Source organism: Stereum hirsutum (assembly GCF_000264905.1).
Source record: "Stereum hirsutum FP-91666 SS1 unplaced genomic scaffold STEHIscaffold_8, whole genome shotgun sequence".
Classification (NCBI taxonomy): domain Eukaryota; kingdom Fungi; phylum Basidiomycota; class Agaricomycetes; order Russulales; family Stereaceae; genus Stereum; species Stereum hirsutum.
This window is the reverse complement of record NW_006763138.1, coordinates 767,658-794,707: the sequence shown is the minus strand read 5'-3', so window position 1 is coordinate 794,707 and position 27,050 is coordinate 767,658. Positions and strand designations below refer to the sequence as shown.

Genomic DNA, 27,050 nt, shown 5'->3' with positions numbered 1-27,050 from the left:
CACCATTTGGGAACCTCCTTTCCTGTCCTAGCTTCTTATTGGAGAGGTCAGACGACGGCTGCAAAATATGACTACTCTAGTTCTCACTCGGCGGTCTACCATCCATGAAGGGGGAAAGGTGGGGTCATGCTGATGACTTTCAGTGATCCTACTTTGTCACTGCATCATTAACAGGAAGGACGGCTGATGTTCTGGACTCGTGTAGTGCGGCGCGGAAGATTACGCCTTGGCTCACGCTTATAGCGTTTGTCTGCATGAAATCTATATTCGAAGGCTACGGCTTGTGCTTTCTGGTCAGTCGAGGATACGCCTCTTCGGTCTGATGCCCCTATCAGACGCCTCCACTCTGTATAAATAATCGTTCATCAAGACTCGCAGCTCAGTCATCTTCTCCCCTAGCCAACATCACCACCACCACCACCACCACCACCACCACCATCACAATGCAAAGAGCCATCCAAATCGCGTCCGCAGGCGCTCCGTTCATCGTCGGGACACGCCCCATCCCCAAACCAGGCAAAGGCCAAATGCTCGTCAAGATCCTTGCCGTAGCCCTCAACCCTTTCGAAGTGTTCATGTCTGCATACGGAATGTTTGTTCGCGAATGGCCGGTCGTCCTTGGGTGGGATGCTTCGGGGCGAGTTGAAGAAGTAGGGGAGGGCGTTGTGGGGTTCGAGAAGGGCGATAGAGTGTGAGTGCTTGAATAGCCTCGAGTTCTTCGCCCTTTGAGGCCACCGACGCTGTGAATGGGTTTGGCTGATATTATGGTTGTGTATAGATTGTATCCTGGCGATTTCGTCAACGACAGGTTTACGTTCCAAGAGTACGGACTGACCAACGCGAGTACCACCGCAAAGGCATGTACCACGCACACTCTGTATTACTCTCAGATCGACATTTTATTCACTCGTACTTACTCGGTTCCCCTACCTAGATCCCGGATAACCTCACATTCGAAGAGGCAGCGACATTCCCTCTTTGCATCAGCACGTCCGCCATCGGGCTCTACAGTAAAAAACAAGTTGGCGCGGGCCTTGTCGCTCCTTGGGAAGCGGACGGGAAAGGCAAGTATCAGGACGAACCTATACTCGTGACGGGCGGAGCGTCCTCTGTGGGGCAATTCGGTGAGGATTCGTTCGTTCTGCTGCAATATGACCTGAAGTGTCCGAGTTCATGGAACTCATCACTGTGGTAATGCAGCTATCCAACTCGCGAAGCTCTCCGGGTTCAACCCTATCATCACCACTGCTTCTGCTTCTAACAAAGCCTACTGCGAAGCCGCCGGCGCGACGCACGTCATCGACTATCATACCACGTCCTACCCTGCGCTTCCCTCCGCCGTACGCGGTATCACCTCGAAGCCCGTCAAGGTGATATACGACGCTATCTCTACACAGGATACGCAGGTCGCTTCTTGGGGTATACTCAGTGATTTGGGCGGCAAGCTAGTGGTCACTAGACCACTCGTGGAAGATATCAAGGAGCAGGATGGGAAGAGCGTGGCGAGGGTCTTCGGGACGGTGAACGATGACACGGCCGGTGACACGCGTGTTGGTGAACAGTTGTTCGGAGCGTTTGAGAAACTGTTGCGCAATGGCGATTTGAAGCCGAATACGATTGAGGTGTTGCCAGGTGGGTTGGCGGGGATTGAGGGAGGGTTGAAGAGGATGGGGGAAGGAAAGGTCAGTGGCACGAAGTTGGTGGTGAGGCCGACGGAGACGGCTTAGTGTTCAAGTGAAGATGCGCGAATTGCTGGCCGTGGCCGGGTTGTCGGGGATATAAAGATGAACACTCGACATGTGTATGTGTATTACGCTTGTGAATGAGGGGTCATGGAGTCTCAAAGTCAGAGCAAATCATGCTCGCAGTGATGGCATTAGGTGAAGAATTAATTGTACAGTGTGAAATCAAGCAAATAACTTATATATGCAGTACTCGTGAGGTTTATTGCTGCAACAACAGAGCGAGAATCAACGAAGACCTAGTATCCATAGTGCGTATGTTTGGATATAGATCCTTCAAGGCAAGAAGCGTCGTGAGTTTCGTGAGGTGGTGTGGGATTAATGTGGGGAAGTTCGGGTGCGATATAGATGCCTCTGAATGCTGAGATCAGTAGCCGAGAAGGTGCTTGACCGCAGGGATCACGAAAAGGCGCATCGGAGATATAAATGGTGGGATGACCATGCCTCCCGCAAGACCTCTTCGGTGCCACGCATCCGCTATCAACCGCGCAAAAAGTACAAAAGTTAACAGTCAGCACCCATGCATGTAAAACAAGGAGACTCAAGAAGACTTGAACCGAGGCACTCACTAAGCGGCTGTCCCAAGATCACGATATCGAAATAAACCCATAGCGTTCCAAACCACCCTCCGACCCTCCTACCAGTCCAACGCCTCCACAGCCTCTCCCCGATAACCGCGCCTCCTTGCAACAGAAAGAACAACGGAACCCTTCCATCCCATCCTCTTCCTAAGGCGTATATTGTGCATTCATGGAACATTCCCGACGCCAAAAATGTTCCGAACACCAATCCGATATTCCCAAAAAGTACGCGCCCCGGGATGCCTCCAAGGACCAAGAATGTCTGGCGTAACAGTTGATGCCATCGTTTGGCCCAGAAGTCGTGTAGGGAATCCGCGATCCAGGGATTATCCATAACAGGCGGCCAAGCTGTCGGAGAATGGTCGAGCAGGAGGACGGCGAACAGGGTGATAAGATCGTAGACCATGGCGAATCCGCAAAGGAGTGCGCACCCGGTCGAGAAATGAATTAGGGTCGACGCCAGGTATCTCGGTAGTGGTTCCATCCAGGGGTAAAAGATTGTTCCTCCACGCACGCTCCCAACGCCTGGAAGTTGTTTCAGGAGACTCTCCATGAAATCCAGCCCGATGTAGTTGATAACGAAACTGAGGAGTGTCGCGCGCACGAATGGTCCTTTCTCCAATGGCCTCGTTGGTGGTGGCAGATACACCCCTTTCCCAAAGTCCCAACCGATGCCTCTAAAAGCAAAGGCGAACTCTAGCGCATCCTCGAGCCACCTGGGCAGGAATGTGCTTCCAGGCCTCTTCTTCGTCTCTGTATCACCAGGCGCCTCATCCACACCTTCCTTCTTCGCAATCGCGGGCTCCTCCATGTCTCCCAACCCATTCTCCCCTTGTTTGAATCTGCCCTCACTTGCCAGCGCTGCATCTAACCCCTTCGCGATGACTGCGAACGAAGCAAGGGCAGCGCCCCAATTGTATACGTTCAAACGTGGGTCGGTCCATACGTAGCCGAAGGCGCCTTGTAAAGATGTGGTGATGAGGAGTGGAAGAAGAAGTATCCGTATAAGACGAGTGTCCGGACGTCGAGCGAGATAGCAAAGGAATATGAACGGGATGAAGTATGCGCAGGCGTAGGGCGCTGTGGAGAACGTGAGGGGAACGCGGTCGTGTGGTGCGGGGATGAGGGTGCGGAAGGCGCGCCACAGTGCTATAGCGAACCTAATCAAACAATCTCAGCATCCCGAGTAGATATGTTAAAGGGGGAAGGAAGTTACTGACTCCTGAGATAGGGTCTTTCTGGGCATGGCTTGCCCGTCTGAGGGTTATTATACTATGTTCGACGGTATGTCTAGGATTCCGAGTACGTGGCGTCTAAAAATATGGTCTTGGGGATATCCCAGTATTGCGCTGAAAATTTGAGGGTAGAACCGTCAAAGCCGTCGTGTGGGGTATATAAACTGAAGACAAAGAGGAAAGGAGTCGAAGCTGACGAGAGCGTTCAGTTGAAGATTTGGAGGATGACATCGCTGTGGCCCGGCGCGGATGAGTCGCGTTCCCAATTTCTTAGCCGCTTACTCCGATTTTGATGACTCATCTGGGTGGCGCCCCCCAAGATTATCTTGCTGCCAAGTGTGGCCCAGCATCCTGTGGAGCGCGCTACGCAGAGTCAATTGACCATTCTCGGAATTTCTAGCCGAATAGTAGCAATAAAGAATGACACCAAACTGCAGCTCCGAGATGCAAGCCTAATAGTATGGAGAGAGAATCCCTACGGACTTCAGAGTCATTGCGATTGTAGTACAATGTTGACGACTACTAGGTAAGTACAATGTGCGAAAAATAGGTACTATAAATCTAGTCCAAGATCTGAGCCCTCTAAAATCCAAGGAAACACGTAGGTGCTATAACTGTAGCAAGTATCAAGAAGATAACCAACGGTAGCAAACATACAGATAATCATACACGATCTCGCCCACCTCAAGGCCGATCAAAAACATCATCAACGGGCCACTCCGTAAGCATCCTCATCCTCGTCGAATGTAACGCAAAGAACAACGGCCCCCTCCTCTCAATCATTTCCTCCCTCACAACCGTATCGTCCACGTCGTCCAGCGGATATACCAACGCATCACGCACAAGCATGATATTCGCCTGAAGACGTTCGATGTCATCGAGCGAGTATCGAGAGAATAGGATGTCTTCAAGTTGGGCGAGGTCGGAGGGCTCGACTCGGATTGAAATTTTACCCCAGTCGAGCATGTCGTAGAATGGGAAATGTGAAGCTTGACCAATTAGGACAGGGATGCAACCTGCGTACATCGAGTCGACTAATCGGGTGGCCCAACCTACGAGGTGAATGGAACGGACGTTTAGTACTACTAGAACGAGGACGAGAATATCGCAGCAAGAAATTTAAAGCTAAGGAGCACGCTTACCTGTGGTCCCAGCAGGCTGAGGACAAAACACAGTATCGTTGAGGAGGCTCATATACTCATAATCACCGTTCGTCCCAACCAGACTCTTTAAATTTGGCCCTGAAGCGTGCAATCTCCTCGATGCATTGTCATCCGAATCCCAATGACTTCGGGGACATACGAGTCTGTTTCGGTTGAGCGCTCCTGTGCCCCATAGGACGCCGTTGAAGGCAACTAATACGCGGCGGTCGCGAGCTGGGCGGACATCGGCAACTGTAGGGAAGGACTTGAAAAGTGATGGGGAGAGACATGTGCGAGGTGGGATGCTAAGGGTGTGTACCGTCAGTCAGGAATTCCGGATTGCTAGCTGAGAAAGGTGAACGTACATGACGTCTTGGTGTGGCCTGTAACAGGCACTGTGGAGGTCACCCATAACACTCCATGCAGTCGTCGACCTGACAAAAGGATGTACTCTTAGACCCTGTCTTTCTCGCATGTGCCAAACATCCCTGCACTCCACAAGATTACACGGTGAGAATCAAACACACATTCAGGGAGAAACCAACCGGAAAACTCACCACTCAAATGCCAAACATTGTCCGAAATCGTGCGTGAAAGGAATGATAACCTTCGAAGCATCGAACCCATCGAAAGCATCACGATTGTACTCCCAGGTCCTCTCAAGCATCCGATGATCCCCATCCCACTGCTGATAACTCGGTATGAACGTCATCTCCGCTTCGTCCCTGCGCACGCCCATCGCAGAGACCCCCTTCTCCATCTGAGTATCCGCCGTGAAACAATGATGATCCCGCAGCTTTCCTCGGAAATCGATAGGCAGACCGTCCTCGCTTAGCATGTTCTGATCAGCAGGTGAAAGAGGTGCGACATGTATTCGGGGAAAGGGGACTTGTGCACCGACGAACCGCGAGGCCTGTGGTCGGAGGACGTTTCGCCATGAGGACTGGCTGACCATTTCTACTAGCGAAAGTTCTGTGGAGGGTGGTGGAGGGAAGGACAAGAACGGTGAATGTGCCGAGGAGGCGAAAGGAAAACGTTGGCGAGGAGCACAGGAGGAGAGGACACATTGACAGTCGCCTGTGTCGATGCATACCGTGGGGTGCTCGCATATGTTGGAGCACGCTGGGAGATTGGCATTGGCCCAGTCGGTTGGGAGCGAGCTCAGACGTCTGCGAGGTTCTTGGAGAGTGACGTCGGAAATGGTGGCTAGAGAGCTGCTAGCTTTGAGGCTGGCTCGTCGCAAGCGGCTGCAGAGCGTCTTTGCGGGGGAGGCAAGGAACGGGCGTTCTAGGGACGTCCGTACGAACTGGACACTATGTTCGATCGCTAAACAGATCCAATTAAGCTTTCGTCGAAGACTGGGAAGACACAAGGTGAGACTTACGATCGTCGCGGGCGAACGGCCAAGGAACTGGTGAGGGACAACATGTAGGCGTAATCCTGAAGGGCCAGACGTTTCTTGCGGCCTTAGAGACGAGGGAGAATCGGCCGCCCACTGTCGTCGGACTCATGAGAAAGTAATCTGTCCCAGGGACGACGAGTCGAACAGCACTTTGTTCCGCATTGACCTCTAATTCCCATTCCACGATGACTGCTGCACCCGAGTCAATGTCCGCGGTTGTAAGCTTTGACAAAGTGACCGGTCCAGGTTGAAAGACGTCTTCGAAGATACCAAGGAAAGTATGGTCACTATCACTGGTGTGGAGACGAATGCGAGGAATGTGGCTTCCGGATTGATGAGTTATGGCGGTGTGGAGAAAGTGAGGCGCCACTTCGTTCGTGATCGACCAGGGCTCGTCTCCTTCTGGGGGTTTCAAAGGAGCGAACTGTCCGAGCACATCTACCTCGATATGGACATAGCATCCATCCAACTTCTCGATCTGCGCATTGGCCACTAGTGATGGCGATGCCTCTCCGCAAGTCTCTTTAATTCTCCCATCCAGGAAATATCGCGTTCGGCGAAGATATGCCTTCACGTATCGCAACAGACCTTCCTCTATCGTCACGGCGGGAGTGTAACCCAAAACGCTTTGAGCTTTTTCCGTGTTTCCTCGGTAGACGTTTGGGAAACGTGCGTCGCCTGGTATATACCGGATGGGAGACTTGGAACGGATGAGGCTGACGAGTGTGTTCACCAGCTTGTCAACGGGGACTGAATCTCCAGATGCAACGTTGAACTGTTCGAAGGCAGAAGCACGGAAGTTGGTAGTGGCGTGGTGGATGGCGAGGAGGAAAGCGTCGATGCAGTCTTCGATGTGCAGAAGGTCAAACTGTACAAGTATTCGCTCGCTATTAGTCATTCAGCACGACTTGAACTTAGATGAGTGAAAAGGGCTTACATGCTGCTGACCCCCTGAAATCTGGATGACTTGATGTGAAAGTGCTTGTGTGACGATGGAAGGAACTAGCCGCTCGAGATGGTCGTATACGCCACCATAGACGTTAGACAGTCTGAGAGCAATAAAATGAATGCTCCCTGAACTTCTGTATTGCTTGGCCGAGCGCAAGTGTTTTTCGATCACGACCTCTGCTGCAAGTTTCGAAGCCCCATAGATATTCGCCGGCGCCTTCTCCGCATCCTCCTTGATTGGCTTGTTGTCCTTCGCATCGCCATATACCTCTCTCGAGCTCGCCAGGATAAACCACCGTTTTCCTCCATCGCGCTTGTTCAGCTCTGCCAGCCCGTCAACGACCATCTGCGTACCGCGCTCATTGACATCCCAACAATCTGCTTCGTTTTCCAAACACCACAGAACACGAGAGACGGCTGCGAGATGAACGACGCCGACGACGTCTGGCGTGAAGACGGCTGAAAGAGCTGTGGCATTACGGACATCGCATATGTGTACGTCGAGGAGGGAGCGAGAGGAGGGAGGTAGATATTCGAGTTCGTCTTCGAAGAATATGGTGTCGATGACGGTGACCGGAGTGGATGTGGCCAGCAGACTGTGCACTATATGTTTCCCTTCAAGCCGAAAAGTTTAGTGGACCGCCTTCGCGGAGACTCCAAGAAAGGAAGATGAAAACACACCAACATTCCCACCACCACCTGTCACCACGACGCGTCCTGTCGCGACCTTCTGCGTGACGCGACCCGAGTAAGTGTACCCACCATCAGCTGATAGCAGCGGAAGCTCTCCTGAGATTTTCGGTGGTCCAAAAAAGTACGAAGACTGTAGGAAGCGTTAGAGGTGCACGGCCAAGTTAAAGAAGCAGATGACAAGAGGGCGTACACTTGAAATTTGGAAGACAGCCAAGATACCGAGTGAAAGAAGGATTAGACGCCATATGCTGGTCCTAGAAATGAAGGTGCGAGAGGACCGAAAAAGCGAGCCCGTGGATAGATCCATCGGAAGAGAGAGTATGGACGTGACGAGCAAGAGGAAAACATCAGAGTACAAGGTGTTTTGTGTTATAAAGAGGACGCGCTGGCCAGTCTGGAGCGGGTGAGACCATGACAAGGTGAGACATCCGTCAAGCGGGATGGTCGATTTGGGTCAAATAAATGTCAAGATCCTCTAACTAGCCCGCTTGGCGCGTCAATCACCGCATTGAGTACGCCCCTGAGGGGAATCAGAGCGGGATGTGCTGCTCCAATCCGGGGAACGTGTCGATCTTAGACAAAGTGGGCGATATGGAATCCGCCTTTCGGGGATTTAGGCTGTATCAATACAGATTAGGAACCATGTTCTGGGTATCTGAATGTGGCCACCATCAAACAGTGAAACAGAGGAATCCCGCTGCGTAGAGTGGATACTCATGCTATTCTTCGACGATGAACCAAACGCCAGAAGACCGTGGATTGTCCTACCAAAGAACAGTGAGAGGAACAAGCACAGGATTGAACAGCCTTGTACGCACAGTAAGAACCCTACTAGCCAACAGCTTCAAAAAACTGTCGTCTCTGTGGCACATGAATTTACCCCCTCTCTGAACTTCACAGTTCAAGTATCGAAAAATGCTAGGTACCTCTCGTTGGGGGATCAGGCCAAAATTATCTTCGAGGGCCTTGTTCCAACCCGGATTGCAAAGCAACGGGATTTGAACGGAGTTGGTATTGCGGAAAAAACCAACACTTATGAAGAAAGAATGACTTCAATTTCCGTTGGCTCGAGGAGTAGATATGCATGAGGGACCAATTTCCTGCGGTGAGAGTGGTCAAAGATGCATCCGAGTGAGGACAGGGCATGATGCATGACGACGAGTCGACGACTGACCAGGACTGGCAAGCGGCGACTCTTTGCGCCTCCGGGAAATCCGGGCCGCAAAGCTATTGGCTTTGTTCCTGAACGACGGCGGTGTCGAAGCTCAAACGTAAACATTCGCCTTCCTTTCCTTTCCTTTCTAACTTAAGTAAGGGAAGAAAAGAAATTCAAGGTACAGGGCGCTCCTAATGAATGCACATTACGGCCTACATATACTGAGAGTTCATGCCACCTGGATTATTTAGTGGTTTACAGAAGGCAACTGAAGGTTTCAAATATCTGACTGGAGAATGAGTAGCATCATTACTAGGATCGGGTGTTGTGGGTGCAATCTTACGAGAATTTGGGTGGGTTGTTCGTTGGCAAGCTATATATTTTCGGGACCGGATTAAGTCACTGTATCAAAACAACAAAAGGTTTCTCTGCAAAGGAGATGATGACATACAGTACCACAAGACTCAGGGGATGGGCACTGCATCAGGACGTGCGGCGAACCGTATTCGCATCTAGAGTTGGTGGAGTGAATGCGGAGCAGGAGGCTTTACACGACCGAGTGATGGTCTGGTTCGGGACTATTCGTGTCCAGTGACTGCGCCACCATCTCACGAAGTCACACTGGATGAAAATAATGCACGATAGTTAAGAATAAGACAGAAGACTTTGAAGATTTGGGGAACCATACCAAGGCTAAGAATGAACCCCAAGGAGAGGACTTCTGGTCTTTGTATGTACATGGACTGCCGTGTACGTACGGCCGCGTATATCACGAGGCAAGCGTGAGTCGAGGCCAAGCGCCACAGGGTACAGAACGGTTGGGTAACATCAAAGCCCAGAGCCGGTGTAGTAAAGAAACCGGTCGGCGTACATTCCATTCCATTCCATAGCCTGTGAGTATAACGTTGAACGGGCGATAACCGGACCCGTAACCTCAAGCTCAAGTCCCACTGTCCTGAGAAAAAGAATAACGGATGGAATATAGCAACTCGACCCGTCTGAGCACTGCTCACTCGCAGTAGCTCGTGCCACACGTGCAAGTTCGCGAGGCCCACGCTAATTGGACAAGCGTAGCAGAAGCACTCATTGGATCGCGTAGCAGGAGGTCGGGCGACATGAGAAGATAACGAAGGCGGGGCCGCCGTGCTCTGGACGGAGGACGAAAGCCGACGACGTCAGACGACCGAAATCAAGGGCTGGCCAAATGCAGAGAACGGAAGGAAGGTCGGAAGGACATGAGCTCGCAATTGATGCAACCTTGACCGCAAAGGGGAAAAGCCAGGTACCGTTCGCCCGGTTAGCTGCGAGTCTAGGACGTCGGGGGTGCGATTGTTTTGACTCGACGCGCTGCCTCGACGCGTTCTGGCGATCTGATCGACGTGCAGGACGATGCCTAAAAGCGCGAACAAAGACGAGGATAATATATGGCAGGTTTGTTGATGGACGGGACGGTTAAAACGCGGATTTGCGGGCGGAGGATGCCAGCGGTGAATTTAGGCAGCGGACCCGTTCCCACGGGTTGGCTAACGTTGTTACCCCAGATCTCTGTTTCCCTTCAGATTTCGGAATCACGCGAGAGATGAGAGCAGTTATTCGACCATCGGGTCCACTGTGGGCAATACAAGATGTCCTCCATCACATTCCCCTAGTAGTCGTCGTCGCCATCCTTGAGCTGCTCCTAAGCTGCGCGCCCACCGACGTCTACACCGTCGAGCGCTGCGCCGCACCTGACTATCTGTCCCTATTTCTGCTGCATCGGACTTCACTTGGCCTTCACAGTCTAGAGAACAAAGAGTATGCTGGCTCCGTTTCCCGTCAGTCTCCCTGCCCGTCGGTCTTCCCAGCCGCCCAAGAAGCTGGGTCAGCCAGCGAACACGGCGCATCCTGGCCCATCGACCATCGACCGTGCTAGGCCATCAACTCCGGAACCACACTCTGTTCCAAGTTCTCCGGCTGCTGAGCAATCGATGTTCTCGAGGAAGTCCATCTTCCTCAGAAAACGAACCGCTAGTCTCTCGACTGTTGGACGTCCTGGACCTGTCCCATTTCCCTCCCGGGACCCCGACGATCTCCATGGCCCTCCCCCAGCGCGCCCGCCACGAAACCCTGCTCGAAAGACGTCAAAACGCCCTTCGACTTCCTCTGGGCTCCCACATGACACCCCAGCCAAGGCTGCCTTCCCCTTAACTTCGCCAACTATGCCTTCCTCACCCCTCTTCGTACGTTTCTGCCCTCACGAGCAGTCGTTCGTTAACTCATGTTCACTTCCTTGCTTCAGCCTCTTTCCGACCTCATTCCCCTTCGTCGACGTAGCACCAAGACCAAGTCCCGAAGACTGTTTCACCCTAACGAGAGCGCTCCAGCTTTCGTCTCTACCAGCGGTCCAGCCAGCACTTCGTCTTCCAAGTCGAGTTTCCTCGAGGACAAGGAGGCCAATGATGTCTCCCACTTTTCGACCGCCGACCGAGCAATTCTCCAGGAGCTAAAGAGGAATATGACCGCTCGGAAACACCAGTTCGTTCTCAAGGGAGGGAAGAAACATCATCCGTTTCCTGCGAAGGAAGTCCCGTATCCCAGGAATTATGAGCGGTCTGTTGTGGATCAGTGCGTATATCTATTCGTCCTAATTGATGGAAGTGGCCACTCAAATTACTATCATTGTCAATGCAGTGATGTCTGGGAGACAGCCTTCTGTAAGAGTTTGTGTGAGAGTGTAACGTTCCATGTATTCGAAACCCCACCAGCAAAAGTGTACGTCCTTTTCCTGTCAGCTGCATGCTGTCCTACTAATACAATTTGTACATCAGCCTTGATCTTGGGTGTGGTACGTACATCGATGCGCCATTTCCAAAACTTACGTTTGTACCCTTGTCGCTAACCTTCGCAAAGGTACTGGAAGTTGGATCCTCGACTGTGCCAAATTATGGCGGGTATGTACCCTATCTCTGTTCATGTTTGTAGGCTATAATCTCATCCATCTCAACTATCCCTTTTCCAGCGTTGCGAGTTTGTTGGTGTGTGGCGATCCTTTTTACGGCCAAAAATAACTACTGATCATGGTCCACCAGGAGTCGACCTTGTCCCATTGCAACCTAATCTGTCCCAATTACGGTCTGATCTTGGATCACGAATAACATGGGTTCATGTGAACTGGTCCGTCTAGCTATTGGTCTTGTTTATACTTCAATTAGCTCATTAACTTCCATCTTCCAGTCTGGACGGTCTTCCGTTCCCGAATGAAGAATTCGATTTTGTGTAGGTTTTCCGCCACTTTGCGTAAGGCAGGGCGTCCCCTGAACGTTTATTCTCTAGACACATAAAACGTCTCGCACACGGTATACCCGAGGATAAGGTATGCTTTTCCATCTCATGTAGGCTGATATCTTATTGATACGTGAGGCATTTAGTGGGACGCCTTGTTGGAGGAGATCGTGCGGGTAATGAAGCCAGGTGCGGCCTTCGAGGTAAGTCTTCCGCTTGACATCTCTGTCTGGGCCCTTGTGTGACCATCCATACCGTACGTTCAGATGATTGAAGAAGACCTGTTCTTCCCGGGCAAGAATTACGAGCCCACGCGAGCTTCGTCGACACCACCCCTATCACCCCTTCCTATACCCATAAAACTATCGGAGGATCATCCTCCTCGACAGTCTACTCGACCACAATCGAGCAGAGGTTCCACGAGCACACAATCGTCTAGCTTCTTCTCGCCGTCACATCACTCTAATCCTCTCTCGATCTCAACTATCTCTACGTTAACGACGGCGCGGACTTCGACGTCATCACGAGCACCTGGGACACCTCTATCTTCCGTTTCTTCCTCTCCCAGTCTTCCTGGCGCTCATGTCGTCAAACCTCTTTCTACTCTAACCTCCGAGGATGCACCCTCGCCACTAATACTGCCTTCCCCTCCGGTCCCTCGTAATCCGAGGGACCACTCTTTGCTGGAACACATATACACCGAGATGCATTCTTCTCGTTTTATCAATATGTTTCCTTTATCATTGCTATCGAACTCGCTACCCTTGTATTTCACAGGTAAGATGATCATCCTTCTCCTAGACTGTGTGAACGTTTCCGTTGACCAGTTCTGCCACAGATGTACGGACACATTCACCTATTATGTATATGTTTCCTCCGCGGGCGGCAACACAGCAGAGACCGACATACCCACAAGCTACCAGCGATTACGCCGACAGTGACCTGGACTCTGACGGTGAACTGCTCTCACCTTCCCTCACTGCACACCATCCTCGCCAACCGTCCACGATCAAGGCCAGCATCAGCGATGGCGGCCACTTTCGTCGCTCGCGACCATCATTACCCCGTCTCCACTCTGAGAATATCACGTCCAGACCAACATCCTCGAGCTCGGTCGCTCTCACCCCGACTTCCTCCACGTTCATCAAAGGTCGCGACATCCTAGGCCAAATGCAGTCCTACGTCGTCCTCGACGAAGCCCGAGCGCCACCCATCCCTCCCAACCACACCCGCTCTCCCACCCAAACAAAGAGCTCCCTCATATTCCCCGACGGACACAGCACCAGCGTGGCCCAGTCCCCCGTTTCACTCTCCGCCCCTTTCCCCTTGAGCTTTCCTTCTGCGCTACACGCCGAACCCCAGGCTTTACCTTCTTCGTCCTCCTCAAACGTATCCTCGATCAGCATCAGCGGTCTCAGTCTGCAGGCCGCGGAGCAGGAGGCTTACGATAGAGCGGCGTTTCGCGTGAACCGGCTTCCGAACCGGCACTTGGATATGGACCTGAAGACGTTGCATCTCCACTTGTCGATAAGAGTGACGGAGATTTTGGCGTGTGCGGAGGCTATGTGGGCTTGGGTTTTGGAGTTTCGGGAGGCGGAGAAGGCGAGGACGGTGAGACGGAGGGATAGGGATAGGACGATTGGGCAGTTGGATGTGCAGAGGGAGAGGGAGAGGGATGCGGCGCCGTCATCGTCTTTGGAGAATGGGGGTGAGGATGCTGGGATGGATTATAAGGACGAGGTGATGAAGATGTCGCGAGCGGAGTTCGACGTCCTTCTGTCGTACTTTGAGATGTGAGTCTTTTCTTCTTCGTCTGTCGCGTCTGCCGATTTTCTCTCGGGGGCTTTGGTCCTATGTTACCTTTGATGCAATGCTAACCGTCCAATCTTCTCAGGGACATGTTCGACAGCATCGACCTGTCATCGTGCATCGCTGGGTCATTTCTCTGGCCTCTTCCTCCCGTAACACGAACACCAGAGCGCAAGTCTTTCGACATCGCCTGCGCGAAATGGGACGAACATCAGGCTCAAGAACGCGCGAAGCGCCGTCCCTCCAGATCTCCAGCCGTTCGTCAAAGAGCATATTCATCCGCCGCCTCAGCCCCTGTTATCGCCCATTCCGCCGTGCGTCACACTGGTCATCGTGCTAGCACCGGGGCTGTCCTCAGAAGGAGCACATCTATCGATCGTGGACACGGCAAGATGGCGGAGCCACCAAGCAACGATGCCGAGGTCAAGCTGAAGTCCCCACCGCAACGGTTGAGTAGGGTGATCCGTGTCTTTTGCGCCTGGAAACCGAGCTGAGTGCGAAAGTCTGGTCACGGTGTACGGTCAGGGCGAGGATGGCTGGGTGAGTGGGTGGGTCGCTTTCCCGCGTAGCTACCTTGGACGAGGAGTGTGTGCTCGAGGTCGGACGTTGTACGGATGGCTGGATGGTCGTTTCGAATACCCAACCCCAAGTAGGCATTTGTGGCGTACTTCTTGGATCAGTAGCCGCTGCGCTTTCCTCAAGCTTTCCCCTCCTTTGTCCGCCCAAATCGTGCACGGAATCCCGCTTGGAACATCGCGACGATACAGCCGCTCAATCTCTGCGCTTATCACTCGCCGGGTCATTTTTGTCGTGCGCATTCCATCATCATGCCTGCAGTACATACTGCGTGGCACTGCGTCTACGCCACCATCTTTGAGCTGCCTCTCACGCCGCCCATCTTAACGTGACCTCCTCCAATGGTGTTATCAGGCTCAAAAAAACTTCATCGCAATGGATCCTTTTGGGCCGGGAGAAGATCCCCCAGCTGCAGATTAGCCAGCGGCGAGCAGAGCGAGGTGAGCACCGGACCTGGTATTGGCCAGTTTGGCATCAAACCTTCCGTGGACGCGTTCACGCTGTTGCAAAGTTCGGCGAGCGCGTCGCGAGCAGGTCGGTGTTTAGGTGGCGTACATTTGTGCGGATCGGGACTAGGAGCCTACCGTGCTTGTTTGGGGCGATGTGGAAGTCGTCCTGTTCCCATGATCTTCTCTTCGGATCCGTCTCGTACGCTGTATTGACATGGCAGGATGTACGTACGCGTATCATGTTCTCCCGTTCTGGACTATCTTCCTGCAGCGTGCAAGCCATGCGTGTATGCATGTTTTACAGTTCTCCTATTTCATCTCTCCGTCTCGCCCTTTTCGTCCAGCCGAACATATCATATCTTCTACATCTCACGCCCTGCGGATCTTTTCCCAAACTCGGTCCATTTTCGATGCCTCGCCTTGGAGGAGCTTCGAGCGTTCAACTTACCATGCATCCAACCAAAGATCCAGCCACTCTGCCACCTTCTGCCACCCTCTGGCTCGCCCTCGAGGACCTCAGACCCATGACCACATCACGCTACTACATATGGATTTAACTTTCCCGTCCATCACGATCCCGCGTTCCAGGTGATCGGTTCCGTGAACTCTCGACGCTCGCCGCATCAGGCATCAGCAAGCTGAGAGCGTCCCTCTTTCGAAACCGGTCGGACGCAAAGAGCCAATGGATGGCCCGAATAGGCGCGGAGGGCTGTACGTCGCTCGTCAACTGTGCGTCGTAAGTAGTAAAGCAGCTAGTGAAGCCCATCGTCATTGGGTTGGCCTCGTCGGCGGCGTGAGAGTTCGAGCGATGAGAGTGAAGCTTGAAGTTTGTTTCAGGCCACCGCCAGTCCTTGCGCCTACGCCGCGCCCGGGAACTACCAGCGTTTGTTTTCGATTCGATTCGATTCTCCACCGTGCTACTTTGCCAGACAGACATTCCGTTTCGAGCTCTGTTGGGCCTGCTTGCGACTTACATAGGCCAGGCCCGGTCCGGGAGGGTTTCGTTTCTCTCAGTCTTTTGTGTTTCTTCTCACCGCATAGCGCGGGGGGCGTGGACATGGACATGATGGACGAGGAACGAGGATTCCCGAGCCAGGACGCCAACGCGTCATTCATCCGTGTCAGCGTTTCCCGTTTTTACTACAGTTCTTACTCAAGCTTTGGAACTCTAAGTGCTATGTATATATATTTATATTTTCGCGTTCGCACTTAGAGAGGGCTATTCGCCGCCCAGCTGAGAGATCGTCGTGGCCGGTGCGGGGTGCTGTGTTTCCTCAGGGTCATGCATCATGATGTATGATGCATGACGGGACACCTGCTGCTTAGTGCAGGCCAGGCTTTGTTTGAGTTGGACCTTGGTCAGTTCCGAGACGATTATTTGATTGAGAATGGGGGCTGCGCCTGATTAATGCGTAGGGAGCTCATTCAATTCAGGATAGTTCTTAGTCTGACACAACTTGACCCCCCGACGCCATTAGTATGCTGTTACTATTAGTACAGTGCTTGTGCCACTGCAGCTGCCGTGAAGCCCGGTTCGAGTGGCACGCTCGGAAAGGCGTCCTGACTGGCGCCCATCATCGCGGACCTCTTCCTTGTTCATGGCGTTCAAACCCGGAAGGATAGCAAAGTATGCAATCGAAACAGACCCCCATTAATATTATTTAAATAATGTCTGGCACGCATCCGGCGATTTCATCTGAGATCTCGGTCCAGTGGAAGCATGCCATGCCATGCCACCCTCTGCACCGTGTTCAGGTTCACTCCGAGTCCCCTTTCGCTCGTCTCGATCGAAGGGATGCGCATATACATGTCACATCTCGGGTCGGTGGCAATTATCGTTCATTCATTAAGTTCAATATGCAGCATGTTTTGAGATCCGAGCTACTCATCGTCATAATGGCGACGACGTGGGTGAAGAATGCAGATGCGGGAAGGGTAATCATGTATGAATGACGATCCTTCCTCCGTCTAGGTCGGAAAACGCACATGCATGCTAAGGTCGTCACTCAGGCATGAGGCGAAAAGCGAATTTGTTGCACAACAGCCTGTACAGATGTACTCGACTGAAAGGATCATTCTTGGGGTCGGAACGTGGCATGGCCAGAGACAGAGACAGTATACGTACGTACGTTAACCACACGGTCGGTTCGAATTCGAAAGGAGTATACGTGAAGGCGAAGTGTAAAGAAAAAGCAAAGGGACATATACAGCTGTACAACCTGGACCACAAAGCGGGAGAGAAGAAACACGAAGGACAAGGGGCAACGACGTTGTAGGCGAGGCGAGCGTATCTTCATGAGGGGAAAAGGCAGACAGGCACGAACAACAGAAAGGAAGAAGAAAAAGAGAACGTAGGCATCATATGAATACAATGGTTGGGAACCGACCTCCGACCTGGACATATATTTGCGCGAGACGACGACAAGAAAAGGATAGCAAGAAGATGGGGACCAAATAAACGATAATCAACGACGAAACATGAGCAACAATTTCACCACTCTCCTCCCTCACCGCCTCCCATAGTTTCCACCCTGAACTGTACTGGTCCCATGCGGCCAATGCCCCGTCGCAGCTCCTTGTCCAGGGGCATTGAACGATGGGTACTGGCCACCTGGTGGTCCTTGTGGGGGCGCCATCAGTCCGCCCTGCTGACCGGGATATATTTCCTGGCCAGGCGCGGTATGGTACGTAGTGTTTGGACTGGAATGAGCATAGTGAGGAGACGTGGGTGCCTGGGATGGTGAAGCAGAGGTGGGCGAAGGACCGATGGGCATGGCAGACTGCGGCTGGGATGCGCCGGGGTGCTGACCTCCTTGAGGGATGGAGAGAGGAGGAGCGCCCGGCTGTGCTGGACTGTGCGGGGATTGTGGAGGGTTAACAGCAGCAGATGCGCTGTTGCGAGTGTTGCGACCACCCGCTGTAGATGCACGACGTCGGCGCTTGCCCGGACGGTCACCTTCACCATCGCCGTCGTCGCCGTCATCCTTGCCTGCACCGATGGAGAGACCACCTGGGACGTTGCTGTGGTGGGGGCCACCCATGGATGCGGCACGCCCAAGTGGCTGCCCAATGGGCATGGAGGACGGAAGTTGGCCATGAGGAGCGTTAAGACATGCTTGGATGAGGTTCTTGCCCTCTGGCTGCGTGACGAGGGGTTGCAGCTTGGCGGTGGTGAACGTGTAGACCAAGCCGGTCTCGGAGACGACGAGCAGAAGCACCTGTGTGCCAGTGAGGGTAGAAAGCTCGTAGGCCTAGGACGCGACGGAAGCAAAACATAAGACGTGACGAAACGGGACGCGAAGTGCGAGAAGAACAAACCTTTTTCATAATACCTGCAGACGCGGAAGCGGGGATGTGCGACAGCGATGAGCAAAGAGGGGAACATGTCGGGAACGGTAAACGACGCGGAGTACTGACCAGCCTTCCTTTTTGAGAATGTGATGTGCCTCCTCGATTTATCCTGGATGAATTCGATCTTAATCTTGCGACGGCCGGCCTTCTTCTCTCCCTTTGCCTTGTCGGAGTCATCGTCGTCGTCGGCGCCGCTGTCGGCGGCGTCCTGATCGGCGATGAACTGGTCCTGCGGGGGCGGCGGGGGCGGGATGGAGGGCTCGACGGGCATGGCGAAGGGCGGGACGATGTCGGTGAACGTTCTGTGTGCCCGAAGAGGAAGGAGGACGGTGTGGGACGCCGCGTTGTTGGAAAAGGAAAGAGAAGGAACACAGTCAGCAGTGTTCCGGGAACGGCAACGACGACGAGGACGACGACGCGCGTCGGGAAAAATAGGCAGAGGGCACGTACGGCTAGAGCGATGCGCTGTACGACGAGCTAGGAGGGACGGTCGCTGTGTGCGGCGGCTTGGAGCGGAGTATGGGAGGTGTGGATTTGGAGGCCGGAAAAGGCAGGCGGAGGAAGTGCTGAAAGAGGACGAGGGCAAAAAAGGGAGGTGGACGATGGACGGCTGGGGCCTCTAGCCTGGTGCTTATCATAAAAGGGGGAAACGCCAGGAACGGACCACTCACACAAACAGCGCCACACACCCCCCGATTCGGATACATGCCCTCCCACGCTCCATCCCCTGACAAATCACTCAATTCGGCAGCCATCACTCCTTTCCCGGCCACACTCATCCCCCACCCCATTTCCGTCCCTCCTCGGCACTACAATTTCACATCCACAGACGCCCGGCCAGCCTCCTCCGGCGATTCAATGCCCTCCTTTGATTGCGCAGGGAAACAATGCAGCAGTCCGAATCCGTCCATCAGACGTGGCCTCGATCCACGTCCCCACGCCCCCCACACACACAAAACAGCTGATAGCCAATTCACTTCCGAATTCATCATCATATACATCATCGCAAACAAGAAGAAAGAAAGAAACAGCCTCGAATACAATCAATCCAGTACAACCACCCAGTCCGCGCCTCTTCTCGCTGCATATCTCGGGGGAATCCCCCCGAGGGCGCCCACAAGCGCTCTTTTCCTGCCACCCGTAAATGTCTCTTTCGTCATCATGTGTACCACTACCGCAGCCCTTCTACGCCCCTCTTTGCGCCGCCGAGCCCGACTCGACCTCCTCGTCAACCTCCTCCCGGAGACGATAGCCGACAAAGACGTCCTCGCTCGCTCGCACGCTTTGATAGCCCCGTCGCCATGGTCACAGCTCGAGGCGCTCGCTCGTCCCCTCGAGCTGGCGCCGATTAACCCCGGCGGGGCCACAAAACGCGCGCCCTGCAACCCATCCGAACCAAGGTCTCGCGTCGTCTGTCTTCAGGCGCCGCGCCAAACGTCGGTCATCGCTGTCGACTCATTGCGCCGATGCTGCCACAGGTCCAAACAAAGTCGCCCAAACCGCGCCTACGCGTGCATCGAGGCCAGCTGGTGATTGACTAGTTCGTGCTTGTCGGAGTTCTTCTAGCAGTCGACTTGGCCCGACCCGCGACTGGAGATCTCCCGGAAGAGCTCCGTGAAGGTAGCTTGCGGTCTCTTCATCTGTACTCAAGGGGAAAAAGAACAAGGGGAGATAGAAGAGCATTGACACGAATGGAACCCAGGGTGGAGAGGTGGGATAAGACAACGAAAGATGAGGGTGCATGCAAGAGATGAGGAGGGGGCGCACCGCTGGGTTCGGCCGGCATCCGGCTCAGGTGAAGGTCTTCGCATTGAGCATCCCGACATTCACCTCCGCCAGGGACCTCGTATTGGCAGAGCCGTGCGTCTTGGAGCTGTTGACTAGATAGAGTCCGAATAAAAGTCTGATACTTAAGCGGCTGCAAGTCAGGTAGAGATGGAGGCCTGGCCGTCGCATTGTTGTTGGGAAACGTTGACACGGCACCAGAAGACACTTCGAGAGGAAGGAGTGGGTAAGACGAGAATATTGAGCTATAGGGCTTGAAGTGAGGATGAACTTCCAGCGAGTTGGCGGTAACGGCCGTGTTGGGCTCCTGGTAAGAGACGAGGGTTCCAGGAAAGCGTGAGTAGGAGTATGATAGGGGCTATGACATCTAGCTGTAGGCCTTCAGCGAAAGACGTCGGGGAGCACATACCTCGGCCGATGCGGGTGCATCGACGCTTGCGTGGCGCTGCTGCGCTGACTCGGGTGAGACCTAGAAGGGGGAGGAGACCAGAAGAGAGACGGCAAACAAAAGAAGAAGAAGAAAAACAGACAGACAAAGGATACCGAATGACAAGAACGAATGATCCAAGAAAGAAAAACATTGTTGTGAGAAGCACAGCGAAATTTGAGATGCGTAAACGGCCGAGAAGCAATAATATAGAGCAGAAGGACAGCAATCAGAGGAGATCGGTTTGTGTCGGATACGAAAGGGTGAAAGGGATCCTTGCCACTTGTTCTTGTTGAGCCTCAGCCGTGAGAACTGAGCAGCGAGTGCCACACGTAAAAATGGACAAACGAACCAGGATGACCAAATGGGGACCACCCGAAGAGAACATTCCAAATGAAGGGAAGAATGGAAAAGCGAAGAGAGGGAAAGGGACAGGTGGGTCAACGACTATGGAACGAACGAGGCGGGTGGAGACGGAGCGAAAGGGTATGGGCGCTTGCCTTGTTCGTCTGGGATGTGGTGCGGAGCTGCCGAATTCGCAGGTCGAGGCGATTGTGACGACAGATCGCGTTGGGCTAGTGGCGGCGCGGGCGACACGAGTTCAGTCTCAGAAGCTGTCGTGGATAAGGTTACGAGATATCCAAAGTTAGCACATAAAGGATCAGGTGGCACGCGGCCAGGAAGGGAAAGAGGAGCAGCGAGGCGATCCGTGTGAGGATTACGGGACCGCGAGCCGAAAACGGAAACAAAAGGATGCGAGATGAACGGATTTGGGCAGAAGGCATGCAGTGGAATGAACGCAAAAGAGGATCGGCGACATACCCGCCAAAATCCCGGGTTCGTCCGCATTCAACATCTCGGCGTCGGCCATGTCAGAGTCGGGAGCTAGAGCCGATGAGGCCAGGTGGGAAAAGCCTGCGGCCAGCGCAGGTGTGAGCGTCGGCGTCGTGGGCGTCGAACGATTCGACATCTATGAGGTACAAGGTACTGTCAGGCATGTTCTGGAAAAGCCCACGAAAAGCGGACAATGGGAATAGAAGCATACCGCAGACATCTTTCTGAGCCTCTGTTCTTCTCGCTCTTTAATCGCCTCACGCATCTTCTGAATCTTCAACTCCAGTGCAGCGGCGTTTGACGGCGCGCTCAAGCCACCTAACAACGAGGGTACTTTCGGTGTTCCAGTCCCAGTCACAATCCCTGATGCACTTGCAGGCCTCGGTGCAGGAGAGTCGACCATCAGTTCACCTTCAACCTCCTCGTCGTCATCGCTGTCGCTCAAATCAATCACACATCGCCGCATGCCACTCAGTCCCGCGAAACCTCCTCCGAGTGACGACGCGGCGTTCATCTTCCTCCGAACATGCGGGTTTGGATGGTGCGCTATCCCCTGAGAAAATCCGTTCGTTGAGTTCTGGCGTGAAGGTCCCGCCCTATTGCCAGGTTCACCGTCGATGTCGACAAAGTCGGCAGCGACGGGACGTTTTGTGCCACGACGAGGTCCGGTAGGGATATACGCTGATGGATAAGCAAAACCATCGTCATTCGCCGAACCGGGTGGGATTGAACTGCTGCTACTACTCCGCGAAGGGTGCTCGTTGTTGTCCACAGGTGTGTCGGTCGAGGGAACTACTGCAGCAGAGATGGGGGTCTCCTGGGGGTCTCCAGAGGAACTCGCAACATCCGAAAGATCGGCCGAATCGTTCGAAGGAGGCTCTTCTGGTTCCTGCGCTTGCTGTGGCGGAAGAGTAGTCACCACGGATAGTCGGGAGGTCGATGGGGCGGCATGATAGTCCTGAAAGGAAGAATGGGTACTCCCGAGACCAGGAATGTCATCGTCGACGTCCATCCGTTCGGGACTATTCACGATGAGCGTACTAGCGTGGGTCTGTGCGAGTGGTACAGGAGTATTGGTTGTGGGTTCAATGGTCTTGAGGAAGTCTTCGACAGTAGCAGCAGGCGCAAGTGGTTGTGACGGTGAGTCGACTTCCATAGGCGTGACAGCTGCAGATGTCGGTAACGTAGCGTCTTTACGCTGCTTGCGCGAGGCCTGGACCGCTTTGCGCGCAAGCAACTCTTGTCTCCGTTGTTGTTCCATATCAGCAAGATTGGAAGACACGGTTGGCTGAGGCGGGAGGACGGGTGCCGTCGTGGACGGTTTGGGAATATTCAAGGGCACAAAGGCGGGTGCGGTAACTGAGAGAGAATTCAGTGACGGCGAATAATCGATTTCCATAGTTGTCGCACCTTGAGGCTTTGCTGGGAGACTGGGATGGCCAGCAGAATTGCGACGGCGGTCGAGGGACGACCCATTCGCGGCGGTACCAGAGGCGGATCCCAGAGACTTGGGCTCGGGAGGCAACTGGAATAAAGACTCTAGGAGTTCCGGAGGAGGAGGGTAGGGGACGATACCATTGGTGTCGAGATTGGTGGGAAGTCGGAGGTTCAGTTCGTGAAAGATGTAGAACACGATTTCGCGTGATAAGCCGCAGTCAACGAGGTATTCAGGAGGCACACCCCAGCCGAGAAGGTCGAGCACAGTGTCCTTTGCTGTGTTGTACTGGTGCTGTGTCACTACAGAAACCAACGCCTGAGTTATAGCTTGATCAAAGGATAGAAGGGTAATTGGACGAACTGCTGAGACCCGGTCGAACATGTTCCTCATCGAGAACGAGCTCCTTTCTCTTGCGTGCAGATGATGGAGAAGTGGCCACGACGGTTTTAGCAGGACTGACGGGCGCCGGAGGACCAACTCGACTCGCCAATGATGGTCGTGGAGACTCTGGTTCGGCCTTGATGACAACAGATGGCTTGGGAGTTGGGGCTTTGGGCGGTTGCGCTTTATTCGTGGCTGATGCTGAGGTTGGCGGAGGGGGTGGAGGTGTTTTGGGCTTTCTTGACGAATTTCCTGTCGACTTTGTTGGAGCTTTGCGAGAGGCAGGAGCCTTGGGGGGAGGTTTGGGTTCCGGTTCCGGTTCTTCGTCACTGATTTCGCCTTCCTCACGCATGGAGATATCGGCCGCGGTGGAGGGTTGCGCGGGCGGAGGTTGTTCGGGCTTGTTCGGGAGATCTGAACGAGGCATGATAGGTATACTTGAGTGCTCGGGAATAGGTGTAGGATGTGAAGCGGAAGTGGAAGATGGTAGGCCGTTGGATGGCTTAGAGACAGCACTAGTGGCCACAGAGGGCTCTTCCTGGCCATAGTCGAGTGTGATGGTAGGAGTGTCCGAGACAGGACGCTGAGGCGGAGTAGGAGCGACTGTCGGAGCATGGCTAGGAGCAAGTGGTTTACGACGGAGAGTAAGCAGAGCTTTCTGGCGAAGAGACAGGGCAGGATCATCGGGTTGAACATTAAGCTGAGCGGTCGTCGACTGATCTGACTGATCCTTTGGAGGACTCGTCTGCCCAGCGGGCGTCATCTGTGAGGCATCCTCACCGGCAGACATAGATGTAGGATTGTCGGACATCGTCGAGCGAGAGACTGAGGGGCGCGACGTGGAGCACAGCGAGCGTGTGGCAGACAGAACAAAGCGAGGACAAGAAGACGAGCCGCAGATAGTCGACGCTTGAGGACACCTCGGCTTTTGCCGTTCAGGTACACACGAGCCCTCCTCCGCGTTTATTCTTCTTACTTTTGTAGCCCACAGTATCTGGTAGGTGTGTCTAAATGTACCTCTATGCACCGATATACAGCCGCTTCTGTTCATGCATAAGACATTGTGGATATTTGGGACGGTAGGATGGCATCGCTCTTGTCGTCGTACTCGGGTTCCAACTTTCTAGAGAGTTCTGCAGTGCCTCGGAATCTCGCGTGTGGCGACGTCTCAAAAGCATCCTAAGTAGTCTGGCTGTTCTTGTCTGCACCATCATAGCCCATCCTTTATCCTCCTGTCTACCACGAAACTGTCAATAAAATACTCTCGTCATGCCTTTGAACTACTCGAAGTGGGATCAGCTTGAGGTATAGACGTTGTTCTATGTATCGTCCAACCTAGACTGACCAGGAATACAGCTCTCAGACGACTCGGATATCGAAGGACATCCGAACGTAGACAAGAAATCACTCATCCGGTAAGCACATTTCCCTCCTCTCTCCTCTCTTTTGTTCACTCACTTCAACTGTTCGCGTTCGTGTTCAGATGGAAACAGCGCGACATCCATGAGAAACGCGAAGCACGCAACCACCGCATCACCGAAATCGACGCTGAAATCTCCTGCAACAACGTCCTCCTCGCCCGTCTCAGTGCTCTCAAAACCGAAATCTCACAATCCGCCGGTACTAGCGGTGCATCCCGCTTCTCGTCCGAGGTCGAGCGGCTCAGGACGAATCCCTCGCCCGATGCGCCACCCACTAATGCGCCGAACCAGGTCACGTACGATGCGATGTTGTTACAGCTGTTGGAGCCTTTAGCAGTGGAGGCGAGGGAGAAGGCTGCGGGAGATCAAGATAAGCTGGTAGCGCTGTTGGAGGAGAATTTGGCTTTCCATGTGACGAAGCTGGGAGAGGTGACGGAGGAGAAGAGGAAGGAGATGGAGGAGTTGTTGAAAGAGAAGGCTAAGCATATTACGGCGGAGGATATCCATGAAGGATGGGAGTCAAAGGTATGCGCGTTGTCGTTTCTTTATACTGGATCGCTGATAGACCTCTATTGCTAGTACACGCCGACGCCATCGACTTCCGCACCCGAAAAGTCTACCTCAACATCGACATCAAAGTCCATCGAAGTTCTCAACCCCGGCAGCAGCTCCTCACAACCCCCCGCCAAATCGATCTCTAACTCCGAAGATCTCGACGACCTCCCCGAGATGACACCGTCCCTCGAAGGCTTCGCAAAAATTCCACTCTGGGATTTCGAAGCGTCTCAAGCTTACATCCAGAACCATCGCGATGTCGTCGTCCCAGGGTCTTCCGACGCGTTGCTCGTAGCAGCTTTCACAGCACAGACGGAGGGCAAGTCTAAGTACGCGAAACAATGCGTGCATCAGAGTCTGTTGTTGCAGTACGGCGATAAGTTGGGCAAGGACGGACTGCGGCTTTTCTTTAAACGGTGCGTCCACGCCACGCCACCACAATCCTGATATATCTTCCCCCCTGCCCTTCTTCCCCTTTTATACATCTTCGCTGAACTTTATATACTCACTGCCGGTTTCTTTTCTAATATAGGATGATCGAAGGCGGTCAAAAAGCCCACGCCATCTTCCGTAAAGACGTCGACGACACCTTCGCCCACATCGTCCGCCGCGTCGAGGCCCAAAAGCTCGAATCCCCTGCCGTCCCCTCCGAGACCGAGCAAATCCAACTCGTCGCCGAAAACCCAGAGACGACGATATCGTTCAACGTACCCGACGGGCCCCCGCCGGAGAACATCCAGCTCGAGGGCCCGGGGACGGAGGATCTGGATGTGGAGGAGGTGAAGAAGGCGTTGCAGTTGAGGTGGGATCTTTTCCAGGGGTTGAGTGCGGAGTTGCAGGAGGCGTTGAAGACGGGGGAGTTGGCGGAGGTGAATAAGGTGCTTGGGAATATGGGCGTTGCGCAGGCAGAGCAGGAGGTGAAGATGATGGATATGGGGGGTATTTTGAATTTCGCAGGGGAGGGGATCAGGGATATGACGGGTGAAGCAGAGGGCGATGATGAGGACGAGGATGAAGAGGAGGCAGTGGAGGATGCACAAGAGGGCGAGGAGGTGAAGGCTGCGGCGTGAAATGGTATAGTGACTCTTCGTGGAATTTGGATGGACGTAAGTAGTATTACCGTGTATCCCATATACTGTGATAATATTGATCCCTTGTTGTATGTGCTGACGGCGACGGTTCACCTGGGACTGTATGAACGAGATCTCTTTTTGCTTCCTGCTCATTGTGCAAAATGTATTTATGGTATCAGATGTTGTAGATCTCACTGCAGTTGGACTGGCTGATGTTTATACACAACATGGAAACGTCAACGAGGGAATCGAATTAGATCCAATCCTCCCATTCCCCACGATCGAAGGGAAGGAAGGGACCGCATAAGTTAGACCAAGTGGCCATGGCGCGAGTCTGGTTTGAATCAGCAGCGGTCCCTGTGGCGCAGGGGGCCCTTTCCACATTTTTTGCACACGGAGCTATCAACCATCTCCAGACCATCTGTAAACAACTGAGGGTATCCGTACTGCGACTCTGTTCACTTCTGAGTACATTCTGCACCGTGTACGACAGCGTTGTGTGCTCGAAACTGCTGCTTATATACCCTGGGGCGTACTAATAGTCACCTACGGGTGGTCGGCCATCTGGCTACGTGGTATCAGCACAGCAGACTGATATGCACGTCCACCTTTGTCAATGCGTGTAGGCCGCGGGTTCGCCCCCCAATGACCACGCCAAAAGGTGTCTAGAGCCTTTGGAGGGCGATGCGTATCCGGGATACGTTCTGCTGCCTCTGTCGCCGCTTTTTGATTCAGTTGGTATGTGAGGGTACTGGTTTGCTGGGTTTTTTTTGGGATGTCCCCTTTTTTGT

The 27,050-nt window shown here is 53.5% G+C and overlaps 7 protein-coding genes across 7 annotated transcripts; 3 read left to right on the top strand and 4 right to left on the bottom strand.

Moving 5' to 3' along the window:
• Window positions 1-443: 443 nt before the first annotated feature.
• On the top strand, window positions 444-1,727 carry STEHIDRAFT_131652 (GroES-like protein; the record flags this gene model as incomplete). The annotated part of the gene is made up of 4 exons (XM_007304808.1): window positions 444-691; window positions 779-857; window positions 935-1,124; window positions 1,201-1,727. The coding sequence occupies 4 exons, from the start codon at window positions 444-446 to the stop codon at window positions 1,725-1,727; spliced, it is 1,044 nt and encodes a 347-aa protein (XP_007304870.1).
• A 382-nt stretch (window positions 1,728-2,109) lies between these two features.
• On the bottom strand, window positions 2,110-3,569 carry STEHIDRAFT_131651 (uncharacterized protein; the record flags this gene model as incomplete). Its single annotated transcript, XM_007304807.1, has 3 exons — window positions 2,110-2,219; window positions 2,312-3,483; window positions 3,544-3,569. The coding sequence occupies 3 exons, from the start codon at window positions 3,567-3,569 to the stop codon at window positions 2,110-2,112; spliced, it is 1,308 nt and encodes a 435-aa protein (XP_007304869.1).
• Window positions 3,570-4,023: 454 nt separating this feature from the next.
• On the bottom strand, window positions 4,024-8,606 carry STEHIDRAFT_168993 (uncharacterized protein). The gene is made up of 9 exons (XM_007304806.1): window positions 8,562-8,606; window positions 7,934-8,507; window positions 7,732-7,873; window positions 7,040-7,665; window positions 6,085-6,970; window positions 5,258-6,026; window positions 5,066-5,188; window positions 4,701-5,005; window positions 4,024-4,610 (listed from the first exon to the last, which is right to left on the bottom strand). The coding sequence occupies exons 2-9, from the start codon at window positions 8,048-8,050 to the stop codon at window positions 4,243-4,245; spliced, it is 3,336 nt and encodes a 1,111-aa protein (XP_007304868.1). The 5' UTR covers window positions 8,051-8,507; window positions 8,562-8,606; the 3' UTR covers window positions 4,024-4,242.
• Window positions 8,607-10,553: 1,947 nt separating this feature from the next.
• Window positions 10,554-14,989, top strand: STEHIDRAFT_147534 (uncharacterized protein). Its single transcript, XM_007304805.1, has 13 exons — window positions 10,554-11,118; window positions 11,178-11,503; window positions 11,570-11,650; window positions 11,707-11,723; window positions 11,789-11,829; window positions 11,898-11,913; window positions 11,968-12,052; window positions 12,113-12,154; window positions 12,212-12,251; window positions 12,307-12,363; window positions 12,427-12,937; window positions 12,999-13,953; window positions 14,055-14,989. Exons 1-13 carry the CDS (start codon window positions 10,696-10,698, stop codon window positions 14,461-14,463), a joined length of 3,003 nt encoding a protein of 1,000 aa, XP_007304867.1. The 5' UTR covers window positions 10,554-10,695; the 3' UTR covers window positions 14,464-14,989.
• A 2,512-nt stretch (window positions 14,990-17,501) lies between these two features.
• On the bottom strand, window positions 17,502-18,616 carry STEHIDRAFT_157492 (SRF-TF-domain-containing protein; the record flags this gene model as incomplete). The annotated part of the gene is made up of 3 exons (XM_007304804.1): window positions 17,502-18,245; window positions 18,313-18,326; window positions 18,412-18,616. 3 exons carry the CDS (start codon window positions 18,614-18,616, stop codon window positions 17,502-17,504), a joined length of 963 nt encoding a protein of 320 aa, XP_007304866.1.
• Window positions 18,617-19,312: 696 nt separating this feature from the next.
• On the bottom strand, window positions 19,313-24,066 carry STEHIDRAFT_121944 (uncharacterized protein). Its single transcript, XM_007304803.1, has 4 exons — window positions 23,190-24,066; window positions 21,603-23,128; window positions 21,380-21,527; window positions 19,313-21,171 (listed from the first exon to the last, which is right to left on the bottom strand). The coding sequence occupies exons 1-4, from the start codon at window positions 24,019-24,021 to the stop codon at window positions 21,005-21,007; spliced, it is 2,673 nt and encodes an 890-aa protein (XP_007304865.1). The 5' UTR covers window positions 24,022-24,066; the 3' UTR covers window positions 19,313-21,004.
• Window positions 24,067-24,298: 232 nt separating this feature from the next.
• On the top strand, window positions 24,299-26,494 carry STEHIDRAFT_168990 (uncharacterized protein). Its single transcript, XM_007304802.1, has 5 exons — window positions 24,299-24,515; window positions 24,567-24,625; window positions 24,694-25,156; window positions 25,211-25,602; window positions 25,719-26,494. The coding sequence occupies exons 1-5, from the start codon at window positions 24,480-24,482 to the stop codon at window positions 26,254-26,256; spliced, it is 1,488 nt and encodes a 495-aa protein (XP_007304864.1). The 5' UTR covers window positions 24,299-24,479; the 3' UTR covers window positions 26,257-26,494.
• Window positions 26,495-27,050: the final 556 nt, after the last annotated feature.

Excerpts from the sequence above, each read along its gene's own strand:
- STEHIDRAFT_168993 (XM_007304806.1), bottom strand. The coding sequence starts at position 8,050 with ATGGATCTATCCACGGGCTCGCTTTTTCGGTCCTCTCGCACCTTCATT. Across the intron at positions 6,971-7,039 it reads TTTCAGGGGGTCAGCAGCAT|TTTGACCTTCTGCACATCGA; the intron begins GTAAGCCCTTTT and ends ATACTTGTACAG. Across the intron at positions 5,006-5,065 it reads AGGCCACACCAAGACGTCAT|CATCCCACCTCGCACATGTC; the intron begins GTACGTTCACCT and ends ACACACCCTTAG.
- STEHIDRAFT_147534 (XM_007304805.1), top strand. The coding sequence starts at position 10,696 with ATGCTGGCTCCGTTTCCCGTCAGTCTCCCTGCCCGTCGGTCTTCCCAG. Across the intron at positions 12,155-12,211 it reads AATGAAGAATTCGATTTTGT|ACACATAAAACGTCTCGCAC; the intron begins GTAGGTTTTCCG and ends TTTATTCTCTAG. Across the intron at positions 12,938-12,998 it reads GCTACCCTTGTATTTCACAG|ATGTACGGACACATTCACCT; the intron begins GTAAGATGATCA and ends GTTCTGCCACAG.
- STEHIDRAFT_121944 (XM_007304803.1), bottom strand. The coding sequence starts at position 24,021 with ATGTCCGACAATCCTACATCTATGTCTGCCGGTGAGGATGCCTCACAG. Across the intron at positions 23,129-23,189 it reads TGTTCGACCGGGTCTCAGCA|TGACACAGCACCAGTACAAC; the intron begins GTTCGTCCAATT and ends TGGTTTCTGTAG. Across the intron at positions 21,528-21,602 it reads GGCTCAGAAAGATGTCTGCG|ATGTCGAATCGTTCGACGCC; the intron begins GTATGCTTCTAT and ends TGTACCTCATAG.
- STEHIDRAFT_168990 (XM_007304802.1), top strand. The coding sequence starts at position 24,480 with ATGCCTTTGAACTACTCGAAGTGGGATCAGCTTGAG. Across the intron at positions 24,626-24,693 it reads GACAAGAAATCACTCATCCG|ATGGAAACAGCGCGACATCC; the intron begins GTAAGCACATTT and ends GTTCGTGTTCAG. Across the intron at positions 25,157-25,210 it reads ATGAAGGATGGGAGTCAAAG|TACACGCCGACGCCATCGAC; the intron begins GTATGCGCGTTG and ends CTCTATTGCTAG.